Here is a 15,187-nt window from a genome sequence, read left to right as displayed (position 1 = left end):
CGGTACGTCATTACGCTTCGTGCATTAATTCTCTCATAACATGGCACGACACCACCCTTCGTACATTATCAATATGGAATACGACACGACATCACCCTTCATGCATTAACACTCACAGAATATGGCACGACATCACCCTTCGTGCTTTATCACTCACACATAATTTTGCACGACATTACCCTTCGTACTTTACACTCTTCCTCACCCAAACAGCAGAAACAATAGCAACCCAACAAGGGAATCATCATTAAACAGCCTCGTTTCAACATTTAACTTCACAATATAAATCTCAACTTGAGTCAATACTCAACAAATATTCAATACCAGGAAAACATAATAAAACTTGTTTAACATGAAGAATAACCCGTTTAAGCATGAATAATACGTATAAAAAACACAACAGTCACAAGTATAAGACTCACTCGTATGCTATGACCCGACAACAACGTATAGATACTCATCACCTCACCTATACATCGTACTCAACAACTAAACATGTAGCAAATAAGGCAACAATACCTACTCCCTCAAGCTAAGGTTAGCCACAACACTTACCTCGATTCCACAGCCGATCTCAAAGCTCAATCACAACTTTTCCTTTCACACAAGCCTCCGAATCAATAGAATCTAGCAAATTACCAACCAAAAGATTAAATTTAAGCCTTAGGAACTACCCATGATAGCAAGGAATTCAATTTAAGTCATTTTTGAAAAAGTCAACAAAAGTCAACACCCGAGCCCGCTTGGTCCAAACCCGAAATTCAGACCAAAATTCGATTATCCATTCACCTCTGAGCCCGGATATACAATTGGTTTTGGAATTCGACCTCAATTTGAGGTCTAAATCCGCAAACTTCAAAATTTATAAGTTCTATCCAACAATTCCCAATTCCACGATGAAAACCCTAGATTCTAGGATGAAATCTTGTAAAAAGAAGTTAAAAAGTGAAAGAAATGAGTTTAAAATCAGTTACTTATGATTTGGGGAAGAAAAAGTATTTGAAAAATCGCCTCTTATGGTTTAGGGTTTTGAAAAATTGAAAAATGAATGAAAAGTCCGATTTATATAGCCCTCTCTGATCCCTATTACGAAGGCCGCGAAATATTGGGTGCGCCCACGAACCTCACCGCGGTCCGCGAATTAATGGGCGCGACCGGAGAAAATTTGGCCTTACCCACCGCGGTCCGCGAAGCCCTCCACCGCGATCATGAAATCTCACCGCGGTCCGCGAAGTTTCCAGCGCGGCCGCGCTCCTAGGTTCAGAGACCTGCAACTATCCTACATAAGGTCTTTTCTAAGCCTAGACATCCCGTAGCCTATTCAAAACTCACCTGAGCCCTCGGGGCTCCAAACCAAACATGCACACCAGTCTTAACACATCATATGAACTTGTTCGGGTGAACAAATCACTAAAATAACACCCAAAACTACGGATTTAGCATCAAAATCAATGAAATTCTCAAGAACACTTAAAGTTTCTATTTTCACAATTGAGGATCCGAATCACGTCCAATCAGTCCCGTTTCTTACCAAATTTCACAGACATGACTGAAATACGATATTAAACCTGTACCGGGCTCCGGAACCAAAATACGGGCCTGATACCAATAAGCTCAAGCATTATTCATTTTCTAAAAACTATTATATTTTCAGTTTAACAAATTTCTTCAACAATTCATTCCTCGGGCTAGGGACTCGGAATTCGATTCTGGGCATATGCCCAAGTCCCATATTTTATTACGGACCCTCCGGGACCGTCAAAGCACGGGTCCGGGTCCGTTTACTCAAAATGTTGACCGAAGTCAGCTTAAATCAATTTTAAAGGCAAAACTTAGTATTTTCTCAAATTTTCATATAAAGGCTTTTCGGAAACGCGCCCGAACTGCTCACGCAAATCGAGAAAAAAGAAAATGGAATTTTGAAGGCCTCGGAACCCCGAATTAGGTTTTAAAATACGAGATGACCTTTTGGGTAATCACAATCATTTAAAGGAGAGAACTAAGATCTCAATTTACTAGATAAGTAATAATCGATATCCTTTATTATTTATAAAACTGAAAGAATTGAGAATGGTAAATGGAAATAAATAGAAATATTTGAAATTAAAAATTTTAAAGATGTATTTCACCTTGTTTTGGCTTCACTCTAACTGAAAAAAAAAGTTTTTTGAAGAATTCTCTCGTGACCGTCCCAGTCTGCCTTTAAAAATAACGTTCATACTAGACAAAATAGATATTTAATAATTTTTCTAATATTTAGGACTTTAGAATCAACTAAAATTTATTTATTAATTAAATGTTTGCTTATTTGAAACACTTATTACAGTAAAATTGGTAATTAACTTAAAATATATGCTAAAACGGAAGAAAACTATTGGACTGTAGTATATACAAGTTAAATCTTTTTCTTTTACTCTCTTTCCCAATCCCATTAGTACTAGGAATTATGTACCAGAATCCAACTGAAATATGGTCTTAATTACGTATTCCTATACCTGTCCTAATTTGGATTGGATTTCCTACAATCCCAACATGGTGCCTATATATACCCTTTAATAGGAGACATATTCCTCATTAAACAAAAATCAGTCTCTCGTATTCTTTAGAACAAAACAAGGTATTCTCTATTTTCAAGAATCTTGAAACTTAACTAAATATGAAGGTGATCGCAGCCTATTTATTGGCACAATTGGGTGGCAACACTAATCCTTCAGCTGATGATTTAAGGAAAATCTTGAATTCTGTTGCCTGTTGGAGCTGAGATTGATGAGGCGAAAATCGAATTATTGTTATCACAAGTCAAAGGCAAAGATATTACTGAATTAATTGCTGCTGGCAAACAACAATTGGCTTCTACTTCTATGGCTTTTGGATGTGGTGCTGCTTCTTCTGTTGTCAATGGTGCTGAAAATAATGTTGCTCAAGTTGAAGAGAAAAAAGAGGAAAAGAAAGTTGAGGTGAAGGAAGAGTCTGATGAAGAAGATTTTAATTTTAGTCTCTTTGATTAGAATAGTTTAATATTGCTTTTGGTGGAACCATTTTTGTTAGTCATGTTTTCTTATAATTAAGTTTAGTTTGTTGTTATTTTATGCAATAGTATTGTTTTTAATTATTTTTAGGTTGAAAGTTTTGTTCTTAAACAATTTTTCTTTGTATGGCTATCAAATTCAATTGACGTTGTTGAGTCGGTAAAATATAAGCATTATTACTCCTCTGTTTGATCATTAAGAGAAAAGTTGCGTTCTTCCATCATTATATACGCTAATTTAGCAATACTTTGCCGCTCGAAAAATATTTTGGACTTCTATAAATTGATAATTATTTTTTTCGCTTTATATCATCCACAATGTAGTCATTAAGAATCTTGTTTAAGGGAAGAATTGTTTCTCTCGATATTTTATATATCTTTTTATAGTAGATTTTTTCTTTATCACCATCTGTATGTAAGTCAATTAATCAACTCTTTTGGTGTATTTTTCGTTTGTCGTTTGATTTATTTTTCGCTTCTGCATGACATCTTGTTACATCGATCCCACCAACAATCCATAGTTTTCTCCAAACTGCATCAGTCAATCAATTTCAGATTCAAAATCTATGGTATCAGTAAGGGAAAATATTCTGTTTCATCGTTAATTAGATGATTGAAGTTTTCCCAAACTTGAGTTGCAACACTCTATCGTTTAATATTACAAGTCTTATATGAATTAAAAGTTCCTCATGTTTGGTTAAACTCCAGGGGCGGCAGAGTAAAAAATTCCACTAACGGGTATCAAAATATAAAAGTAAAGAAGCTGGGTTTCAATATATATTATATATACATATCCGCCGAGTCTGATGCAATCTGTTAGAAAAATAATAATCAAAACTGGCTTTGAGGCGTGAAAATCGACTGTCCTTAAAGAGTTATCGCCTGTATACTAATTTAGGGAAAATACAAAACGATTCTTTTCAGGATACAACAAAGCCTGCAGTAACACTTGTGATTTTCTATATCCACTTCGTTGGAATTCTTGTGTATTTATAGGCAACCAATAGACCCTTTCAGAAAAGATGTCTTGTTTCACAAACAAACACGACTATTTATTCGAATTTTGAATTTAAAATTCAAATAAATAATTAACTCTAGGATCTCGTGCCTGTTGAGTTAATCTCGTGCCTGTTGAGTTAGTCTCGTGCCTGTTGAGACAGTCTCGTGCCTGTTGAGACAATCTCGTGCCTGTTGAGTCAGTCTCGTGCCTGTTGAGACAATCCCGTGCCTGTTGAGTCAGTCTCGTGCCTGTTGAGACAATCCTGTGCCTGTTATGTGCTATTTCATAATGATCAGTTCCGAGTCTAACAGGCACGGTACGAGTAAGGTCGGTCCCGGGAGTGTTTCACATGACAGGCACGGAACTTCTTTCTTCCGTTGTGGGAAGAATCCCACTTCCAACTTGCCAATAACAAACTATCTTACAATCCCCCACTAGTTTGTTATTTCGCTTCATAACACTTGTGAATAATTGAAAGTATCTTTTACAGATTTGAACTTTCCTTTAGTGTAAGTATATTAAAGTTTTGACGAAGTTAATGGTATCTTAAGATTTGAACCACAACTCCTTGTGCCAAAACCGAAAATACCACACACACAGCATTATCTAGTAGCTTAGAAAATCCAGTATTCGCTTTAGCACGTTTGCGGTCATGTGCTCATCCCGAATTCATGAATATTTACAAGATCAACCCTTTAAATCTTGCTAGAAGCGGCACCACTTCAATATTCATATAGGTGGAATTAGTTAATATGTCCCTATTACTCCAGACATTAATAATTCCATTAAGATTAATCAACCTCTTCATGTAACAGTATGCACTTTGGAGTTTGTCTTTATGCCCCTGTTATAACAAGAATTTAACAACTCCTTAACTCCTCATATAACAGTAAGTAGTACATTAGAATTAGGGCTCCTAAAGAGGAGATCAGTGCTTAAACAATACAAGTAACTTGTTATTACCTATTGAACTTATATTGTTAGAGTGTATACTAACTCAAAGTGGGGTTCCTATTCCTTGTATTTAATTTAAGGGTCTCAGCCCCATCTCTCCACAAGTTTGTTGTACTACATCTCTACCTAATGGCTTCGTAAGTGGATCAGCCAAATTCTTATTTGATCTCACATATATTATAGTTATAGCTCCATTTGTAATTAATTCTCTTATATAAGCATGTCTCAAGCTTATATGTCTCGATTTCCCATTATATATTTTATTGTGAGCAACACACATTGTAGTCTCACTATCACAGAATATGGAAATGGCTGGCATAGGTTGTGGCCACAACTTTATATCAAGTAACATATTCCTCAGCCATTCTGCTTCTTTTCCAGCAGCTGCTAATGCAATAAATTCAGATTCCATAGTAGAATGAGAAATACATGTTTGTTTCTTGGATGCCCAACTAATGGCTCCACCGCCTAGAGTAAATATCCATCCTGATGTGGATTTATTATCATTAACACTTGTAATCCAACTTGCATCAGAATATCCCTCTAATACATTAGGAAAACCATTATAGCAAATGCCTAAGTGCTTTGTATATTTTAAATATCCAAGTACTCTACTTATTGCTTTCCAATGATCATTACCTGGATTACTGGTAAACCTTGAAAGTTTACAAACAACAAATGCAATGTCGGGTCTAGTGCAATGCATTGCATACATCATACTACCTATCGCACTTGCATACTCCAACTGTGCTACTGCTCTTCCAGTATTTGCAGTTAGCTTAACACTAGAATCATAAGGAGTATTATACCCCTTTATTCCTAAATGACTGAATTTAGTAAGGATTTTATCTATATAATGTGCTTGTGACAAAGTCACTTGCTTGTTATCTCTTTTGACCTTGATTCCCAAAATAGTATCAACTTCATTTAAATCCTTCATTTTAAAAACTGAGGTTAGATACTTCTTGGTCTCGGTAATTCCTTGTAGATTCGTACCAAAAATCAGCATGTCATCGACATATAAACAAATTATTACTCCATATTCTTTTGTAAATTTAGAGTAAATGCACTTGTCTGCATTATTATGTACGAATCCGGTTGATAGTATTACACTATCAAATCTTTCATGCCACTGTTTAGGCGCTTGTTTAAGACCATAAAGAGACTTTATCAATTTACAAACTTTCTTCTCGTTTCCCGGAAGAACAAATCCTTCAGGTTGTTGCATATATATTTCTTCACTAAGGTTCCCATTTAGAAAGGTTGTTTTAACATCCATTTGATGTACGTAAAGATCATAGATAGAGGCTAAGGATAAAAGGACTCTAATGGATGTTATTCTTGCAACAAGAGCATATGTATCAAAATAGTCTATGCCTTCCTTTTGAGTGAAACCTTTTGCAACTAATCTTGCTTTGAAGGTTTGGACAGAACCATCTGTATTGTACTTTCTCCTAAAGACCCACTTACAACCTATAGGTTTTGATCCAAGAGGAAGATCAACCAAAACCCAAGTGTTGTTGGATATAATTGAGTCCATTTCATCATTAATGGCCTCTTTCCAAAAGGCAGCGTCTCTAGAAGACATTGCTTCTTGAAACGTCTTTGGGTCTTCTTCAACATTTAATATAATAGAAATTTGATTACAAACGTTTGTCCTATCTCCTTCAACAAGAAATACTATAAATTGTGAAGAAATAAAATCAGAACCAAGATGTTTTTCTTTTCTTATTCTTTGGCTTTTCCTTGGTTCTATTTGCATATCGTCACTTCTTTCCTTAGTTTTAATAATTTCAGAAAGCGACAATTTATTAGCATTGATACGTTTTCCATTTATTTCAGTCATTTCATCAACATTGTCATTTATAAATCTATTTTCAATAAATTCAACATGTATAGATTCTATAATGACATTAGATTCTAGATCTAGCAGTCTATAAGCTTTGGAGTGTTGTGCATATCCTACAAAAATACTTTTAATTCCTCTAGGACCCAATTTTGTTCTTTGATGGTCAGGTACTCTATAATAGGATATACACCCCCACACTTTAAAATAATTTAAATTTGGTTTTCTACCATTCCAAAGCTCATAAGGCGAAATATGCATACTCTTTGAAGGCACTCTATTTAAAATATAACATGCAGTTAGTAGTGCTTCACCCCATAAATTATGTGGCAAATGTGCATTAAGTAACATAGCATTAACCATATCCACCAAAGTTCTATTTTTCCTTTCCGCTAACCCATTTTGTTGAGGAGTATAAGGGGCACTCATTTGATGTATTAGGCCATGCTCTTCACAGAACTTATTAAATTCGTTAGGAAAATATTCTCCGCCTCTATCACTTCGAATAATTTTAATTTTCCTACTCCTTTGATTTTCCACAACAGACTTGTATTCTTTAAACTTTTGAAAAGCTTCGTCCTTAGTTCTAAGTAGGTAAACATATGTAAATCTAGAGAAGTCGTCTATAAAAGTAATAAAATATCTTTTGCCTCCTCTAGTTAATTCTCCATTTAATTCACACAAGTCTGAATGTATTAAATCTAATAGTTCTGTGGATCTTTCAACTTTACGAAATGGTTTCTTTGTCATCTTTGCTTGTATGCAAATTTCACATTTTATATGTTGAGTTTTACATGAGATATAACCATTTTTGGACATATAATTCAAGGAGCCAAAATTTAAATGTCCTAGTCTAGCATGCCATAAACAAGAATCAGACTCAACGATGTAAGCAGAAACATAATTTATTTCATTAATACTCAATTTGAACATGCCGTTACAGTTATAGCCTTTTCCAACAAAAACACCATTCTTAGACACTATTACATGATCAGACTCAATAACTATCTTGAAGCCTTTCTTTGACAGCAAAGCAGCGGACATTAAGTTTTTCTTCATATCAGGAACATGATACACATTCAGTAACGTCAACTTCTGGCCAGATGTGAAGTTAATCTCAATACTTCCTTTTCCAGCAACATCTGCCGCAACATGGTTTCCCATCAAGACTTGTTCAGAATCCTGCACTTCTGCATATGTCTTGAACATCTTCTTGTCATAACAGACATGAATAGTAGCACCCGAATCTAGCCACCAGTCTTGAGTATTTGTAGCAGCGGTAGCCACATTCAACTCTGTGACCATACCAATTTGCATTGCGGAAACCATGGCAACCAGTCCTTGGGCAGAATTTTCCACTAAGTTTGCCTTTTCAGAATTTCCAGATTTTTTAATCTTTTTAGACTTTTCGGTTTTGCCTGCATTGAAATTTATTCCTGCCTTTCTATATCTGCAGTCCCGAATCATATGGCCTTTCTTTCCACAATGATGACAACTAAAGTTCTTTCTCTTTTTAAAAGAAGACTTTTTGGAAACTTTCAGATGTTTGTTCCCACTTCCTGAATCATTCTGACTGACAAAATTGACTGCGGAACTCGAAGGCTGACTAATAACATCACGAGCACGAGTCTCACTTTCAATTTGAATGTGAGTACGAAATTGTTCCACAGTCATTTTATCCATAGAATGTAGGATTTTCTTTCTATAGTCATTCCAAGAGGAAGGCAATTTCGAAAGAATAGCACCTATTTGAAGTGCATCAGGAATTTTAACTTCAAGATCACTTAGTTTTGATACTAAGATTTGCAGTTCATGAATCTGATCCATTATAGGCCTAGTATCAAATATTTTAAATTCAAAGTACTGCAGAGCCAGGAATTTGTCAATACCTCGTTTTTCATTCTGGTATGCAGTTTGTAGAGCAGTCCAAATCTCTCTTGGCGACTTCAGATTGCAGTAAAGATCATAGAGTCGATCTGTCAAAGTATTCAGAATATGGCCGCGACACAACAGTTCATCATGTTCTCGTTTCTTCCTTTCTTCCTTGACTACGTCAGAATCTTCTGCTGTGGGCTCAGGCATCAGAGGCAAGGCAGAATCAAGAACATAGTAGATATTGAGAGCGGACAACAAGAATATCATCTTGTCTCTCCAACGGGTAAAGTTCGTTCCATCAAAGCGATCAAGTTTGATGAACTCCTTCGGATTCTCAACAACAGACATCAATTTCTCCATAGCAGAATAACTCTTTAAGATTGTTAGAAAAATAATAATCAAAACTGGCTTTGAGGCGTGAAAATCGACTGTCCTTAAAGAGTTATCGCCTGTATACTAATTTAGGGAAAATACAAAACGATTCTCTTCAGGATACAACAAAGCCTGCAGTAACACTTGTGATTTTCTATATCCACTTCGTTGGAATTCTTGTGTATTTATAGGCAACCAATAGACCCTTTCAGAAAAGATGTCTTGTTTCACAAACAAGACACGACTATTTATTCGAATTTTGAATTTAAAATTCAAATAAATAATTAACTCTAGGATCTCGTGCCTGTTGAGTTAATCTCGTGCCTGTTGAGTCAGTCTCGTGCCTGTTGAGACAATCCCGTGCCTGTTATGTGCTATTTCATAATGATCAATTCCGAGGCTAACAAGCACGGTACGAGTAAGGTCGGTCCCGGGAGTGTTTCACATGACAGGCACGGAACTTCTTTCTTCCGTAGTGGGAAGAATCCCACTTCCAACTTGCCAATAACAAACTATCTTACACAATCTTGGGTTAGCGTCTTAACTACGTGTCACACTCGCTGCAACATGCCAAGTCCTTGCCACAGTCGTGCCACATTGCTAGCGGCTTGTTTGAGGGACTAACAAACCACCTCCACCAGAAGAATTCATCGTCCTCGAATAGGTATGAGTTTAACTTCTGTACGCTGTTTGTGTATGATCTTTTCATAGCATTAGGTTAACGAGTTCAACCTAGGCATGGAAGGCGGAATAAATAAACTTTGAAGGAAAAAACAGAAGGTAAAGTTACTCCTATGCTTAACATTAAGAACAGTAATTTTAGAGCATATCTAGCTGATCAAACCTTTTATATTAATAGTACAATTTTCTCCATAAAATCAGCTTCATCACAACCTCAAAATAGATGCATATACAACTCAATAATACCTTGTTTACTTAATAAACTGCCCAACAAAATCAAGCATTCACAGTTCATACAAAATCCAATTATTCTTCTCACAGACGCGACGAGGGTACGCTGTTTCCATTCCCTTGAAGAAAAGGGTAATCTGTGTACCCTACAATTGGATCTTGAGTATAGAATGTCTTCCTATTATACTTAGTTAGAGGTGCATTAAGCTTGAGCCTCATAACCAAATCAGGATTAGAAATGAAAAGGCGACCATATGACACGAGATCAGCGTCACCCTGTGCCACAGCCTCGATTCCTAGCTCCCGAGTATATCCGCCACTACAAATAAACGTCCCCTGATACGCGTCTCTCAGTGTCCTCATTAGACGCGCTTCCTCCTCTTCACTTCCAAGCCTACCTGCTTCAGTTTGCCCATAGGCAACGTATCGTGGCTGAGTCACATGAAGATAGGCAAGTTTGGAACCAAATTGAAGTTGGAGTTTGTTTAGTCTTTCAACAACTGCTAAGCCTAGGCTGAGTGGATTTGAGTCCATGGCGTCGAGATGATCTATTGCTGGTGACATCCTTACACCTACGCGATCAGCACCTATTGCTGTAACGACTGCTTCAACCACCTGCATTATGAATTTGCAACGGTTGCCTAGCGATCCACCATATTCATCTGTCCGGTCGTTGATCCCATCTTTCAAGAATTGGTCAATCAAGTAACCGTGAGCTCCATGGATTTCGATACCATCAAAACCTGTACATAATTATCCAGGATTTTAAGTTTATCTGTTCGACCTTTAAGGTTCTTACCACTGAACTCAATGTACTTTTAAAATTATGAATTCTTGAAATTTTGGGGAGTTTTTACATAAAATTTATGCTTTACGTCAAAAATACTGGGATCGGCTGAACCAGGTGCCGAAACACTTAATTCGCCCCTGGCTTGGCTGGTCCAATCTTGTACAGAATGATATAACAAAGAAGCAATAGATATTCAAACTGAGATGTACTTAGAACTAACCTGCTTCAATAGCATTTAAGGCTGCCTTGCGATAATCTTCAACTACTTGTGAGATTTCATTGATTCCTAGAGCTCTTGGTTTTGGATAAATAGCATGAGTTCCATCTGGCATTAGTATTCTCCATCTCTTTGATATTGGCTTCTCAGTTGAAGATATTGGTGCACCTCCATCAGGTTGATACACTAATGAATAGATATATATATACAAGCTTGGTTAGACAACTAACAATTTGAAACTATTCAACTTCTATATATTAATTGTCACATGAAAGGTAGAGGGGCAGGTCCATTATCTATCGAGTTTCAGAATCCTGTATGGTCAGAGGCGGAGCCACAATTTAGATGTAGCGGGAGCTCTTTTACATTCAGCCAAAATTTGCTTTGTATATAAGGTGCCACTACTAAACAATCTTATTTTTTAAAGACATATGCATGTATATATAAATTTTTTGCCAAACTTTATGGATGCCGATGACCCCTCATTTTATAATATAGTTCCGCCTTTGTGTGCAGTTGACTCTCCTATATTTCTTGGTTAGAAGGGCAGCATTGTGCGCGAAGCATCCCGCATTCACGCAAGGCACGCAAGTGGAACCGCTGCACCCCAAGGGGTGTCATGTAGGTAGTCTACCCTAATGTAAGAATGCATCAGTGTCTGATTCCACGACTCGAACCTTTGACCTATAGGTCACTTGGAGACGACTTGACCATTCTCCTTCATCGAATATTTCTCGATTATAAAAAATTAAATGCATGAACTGTCCCAAGAAATGAACATATAATGAAAGAACATCCAGTGTTGCCAAAAAACTATTAAAATTTAGCAATGCATCCTTGCCCCCAGCAATTAGTACAGCTAATGTAGTGGCCAACAACTCTAGTAGAAAAAGAAGATTGTCTAAACAATATTGGCACTCTTGATCTTCTTTGGTGTAAATATAACCACGTTGACCATTTTTTTATAATGACCGTGGTGTTCGAGTCAGTTTTATTACCTTCATGAGATGCGCGACCAACATGCCACAACTGACAAAAAATTACAGCACCTTTTGAATGTACTACATCAACAATTTTTTTCCATGCCTCTTCTTGCTCCTGTGTGAAAATCCCTGGCACATGTGGAAACCTGAAACACCACATAATATATGAGCAAAAAGGGTGGATCTCACATTTTTATAGTTCCTTCGTTATAGTTTGTGTGACATTATTTTCTTATTATTCTGTTCCAAAAAGATTGACATATTTTTATATTTAAAAAATAATTTAACTTGAACTTGTACTTTTAATGAGAAGCTTTTATAACCACATAAATGATAAGATATGTTTGAGACTTTAAGTTTAAAAAGTTAGTCACGAAAATATTAAAATTTGTTTAAGATCACAAGTTTTAATATTTTTTTATTTCTTTCTTGCATTCTGTACAGAGTCAAACCACGTCACATAAATTGAAATGATGGAGTACTATTTACTAACTTTATAACTTTGATATTTATTACCAAAAAAAACTTTGATATTTTCCTTTTTATTCCTTTTGTTCTTCTCCAATTCAAGGTATTTCCATGTGAAAGTCTGACATGATTTATACTGTCTGAAAGGAGATATCAAAGCTTAATATGTTACTCAACTTCATTAGATTTTGAATCCTAAAGGTCCAATTCAATCTCATACTTCAAAGATGTTTATGTGTAAATATCTTTTGAATTATCTGATAGCGTAAAAATTTCGTTACAGTAACAATGTGTGTATAAATTAAACCTTTGTGTAATCTCTAAAAATGTAGAATTTGTTTTCCTAAAGTATCTAGCAAAGCAAGCTTCACTCAAGTTCAATTGATGATAATAGTAATGTATGAGCCTAAAAATCACAACTTCCAACAACTAAATTATAATGGCAAAATAGATTATGGTAAGATATACTATGAGCTGACATTACAAATTATAGAGGTAAAATATACACGTGGCATGATGTGACTCGTCCTTAACAGTACTTTTCTCATAGTGCAATGTGGGGCCCATAAGGTAATGTATGGAAAGTCCCATAATTTTGATACAAGCATTTAATGCTTTATTTAACCAATGTTTAATTCTTTTTGGCAACTTTTGAAGTTGCAAAAGTAAATATAACCTTAAAATACTCTCCCATCTCAAAAAGAACAAAATTATTATTATTATTTGAGAAGCGAAATTCTTTTTTTTTACTATAGAATATAATATGTGTTGGTTCGGTTCTCATGTCTCCCATCCCCACTTAACTTTAGTAATTGGGAAAATAAAACTAAAAAGAATCACAAGCCTTAATCCTAAACCTCGGGCGACCAACATGACTCAAGAATGTATATACAAAGCTCCTCTAAAAGGCAATACATATACTTTGTGTGAGTGATATACGCAACTTTATCCTGCATTTTGCAAAAGACTGTTTTTACGGCTCGAACCCTGGCCTTCTCTTCTTCTGACATTACATTAATAATTCTTTCGAAATTATATGAACTTTCTAAAAAATATATATATATATCATGCAAAGCGTGTCTTCGGACCCACAATATTCCACTAGTAAATTATGTGGTACATGTACACGTGTCAATAAATTACTCGCTTAATAGTAGTTTTCAAATAGTCCAATGGGGACCAAGAGCATCAATAATTGAATACCCCCAAGTATTATTTACCAAAAAGACCCTGAAATATAACCAAATTTACGAACATACCCAGCTGAAGTTGGAGAAATCATAGTGCCTTCAGTGATGAGAAATCCACCGTCGGTTGCTCTCTGCGCATAATACTCTGCCAGCGCTGGCTGTGGAATACTATTCAGTGCTCTACACCTTGTCATTGGAGCCAATACTACCCTGCCACGTGGCAAACCAAACATAAATATGATCCCCAATCAAGGCTAAATATGTCCAAGAAAAAAAAAAATCTTCCCCCACATTTTCCCATGAAAAATTCAAGATCAGATTTTACGTGATCCAATCATCTCAATACGTAAAAGTTGTAAATTTTGCCTTTTTTTTTTCTTAGTCCTAACCGTGGAGTCCGAACCGGCTTGCGTGCATAAGACACCTGCCACCTCTCACCAACAACAAGTAAAAGATAACTCTGCCCCATTTTAAGTTATAGATTTGTCAAATAATCAATATTTATAAACACACACCCTTTTGGATTCTTGATCAGAAAAGCTGAGAAAAAATTTATTGAAAATTTTCAGTTCTTAAAATTTGAAGATGTTAATGTCCATTTAGAGCTTGAGATTTGTTACATGATCCAAAAATATGAATTATAAATACACCCTTTTGATTCTGATTTAGAAAAGCTTAGACAAATCAGTAAATTATAGTAAGTTGTTATACAGAAACTGGCCTATGGAGAATATTGGTAACTAGCCCATGTTAAATTAATTTTTTTTTATTGTGATGAGATTTATCATATGATCCATTTATATAAAGAAAATAGCCTTTTGGAAACTTGTTAAGAAAAGCTCAGAAAAATGTATAAAGATTATTTTAAGATGTGATTAAAGAAACAAACCTGTGAGAAAGATTGAACTTTCCCATTTTGTAAGGAGAGAATAAGCTTGAGTTATTTCCATCTTGATTAGCCATTGCTGAGGAGAGAAGAGTGAGGATTATGTTTTTGTTTCTTCTATTTTTCAAGAATTTGTTTAGGAGAATTGGCTACAAAAGAATATTGGTGAAATGGAGCTATGATTTAATGGTGAGATTGGACGGCATAAGAAGGTGGACTGTGCAGTAATTAGTGAAGGTCGTTTTCGTGGAACTTAGAATTGATAAGTCAAGAAACAATAGTGAGGCACGCTGTTCATATGGGAAATATTGAACATGAATAAAATAATGTACATGGTTTGACTATAGATTTCTGGATCTTATTGGTCTATTTTAACTATATATATATGCAGCTACCACGAAGGAGGTTGTGCAAAAAAAAAAAAAAATTAGTGTTGTATCCGGTCAATACAACAAGGTAATCTGGTGCACAAAACATCTCGCATTCATGGAAGATCTAGGAAAAGATTGTACCACCAAGGGTGTGATGTATTCGGTTAACATTATTTTTCGTATCGTATAATATATAAGTAGTCTGGTGTAAAAAGCATCTCGCTTTTATGCAGGATCCAGGAAAGGGTTGTACCACCAAAGGTGTGATGTATTCGGTTGACATTTTAGTATCTTA

The 15,187-nt window shown here is 35.6% G+C and overlaps 1 protein-coding gene and 1 pseudogene across 1 annotated transcript; one reads left to right on the top strand and one right to left on the bottom strand.

Moving 5' to 3' along the window:
* Positions 1 to 2,413: 2,413 nt before the first annotated feature.
* LOC104228278 (large ribosomal subunit protein P2B-like) lies at positions 2,414 to 3,107 on the top strand (annotated as a pseudogene).
* Positions 3,108 to 9,892: 6,785 nt separating this feature from the next.
* Positions 9,893 to 14,878, bottom strand: LOC104221778 (12-oxophytodienoate reductase 3). Its single transcript, XM_009772906.2, has 5 exons — positions 14,525 to 14,878; positions 13,705 to 13,845; positions 11,993 to 12,123; positions 10,998 to 11,180; positions 9,893 to 10,730 (listed from the first exon to the last, which is right to left on the bottom strand). Exons 1-5 carry the CDS (start codon positions 14,596 to 14,598, stop codon positions 10,072 to 10,074), a joined length of 1,188 nt encoding a protein of 395 aa, XP_009771208.1. The 5' UTR covers positions 14,599 to 14,878; the 3' UTR covers positions 9,893 to 10,071.
* Between the last annotated feature and the right edge of the window lie 309 nt (positions 14,879 to 15,187).

Source organism: Nicotiana sylvestris, chromosome 11, assembly GCF_000393655.2.
Source record: "Nicotiana sylvestris chromosome 11, ASM39365v2, whole genome shotgun sequence".
In the NCBI taxonomy this organism is placed as follows: Eukaryota; Viridiplantae; Streptophyta; class Magnoliopsida; order Solanales; family Solanaceae; genus Nicotiana; species Nicotiana sylvestris.
Note: the sequence above shows the minus strand (reverse complement) of the source record. Positions and strands in the feature narration are given on the sequence as shown.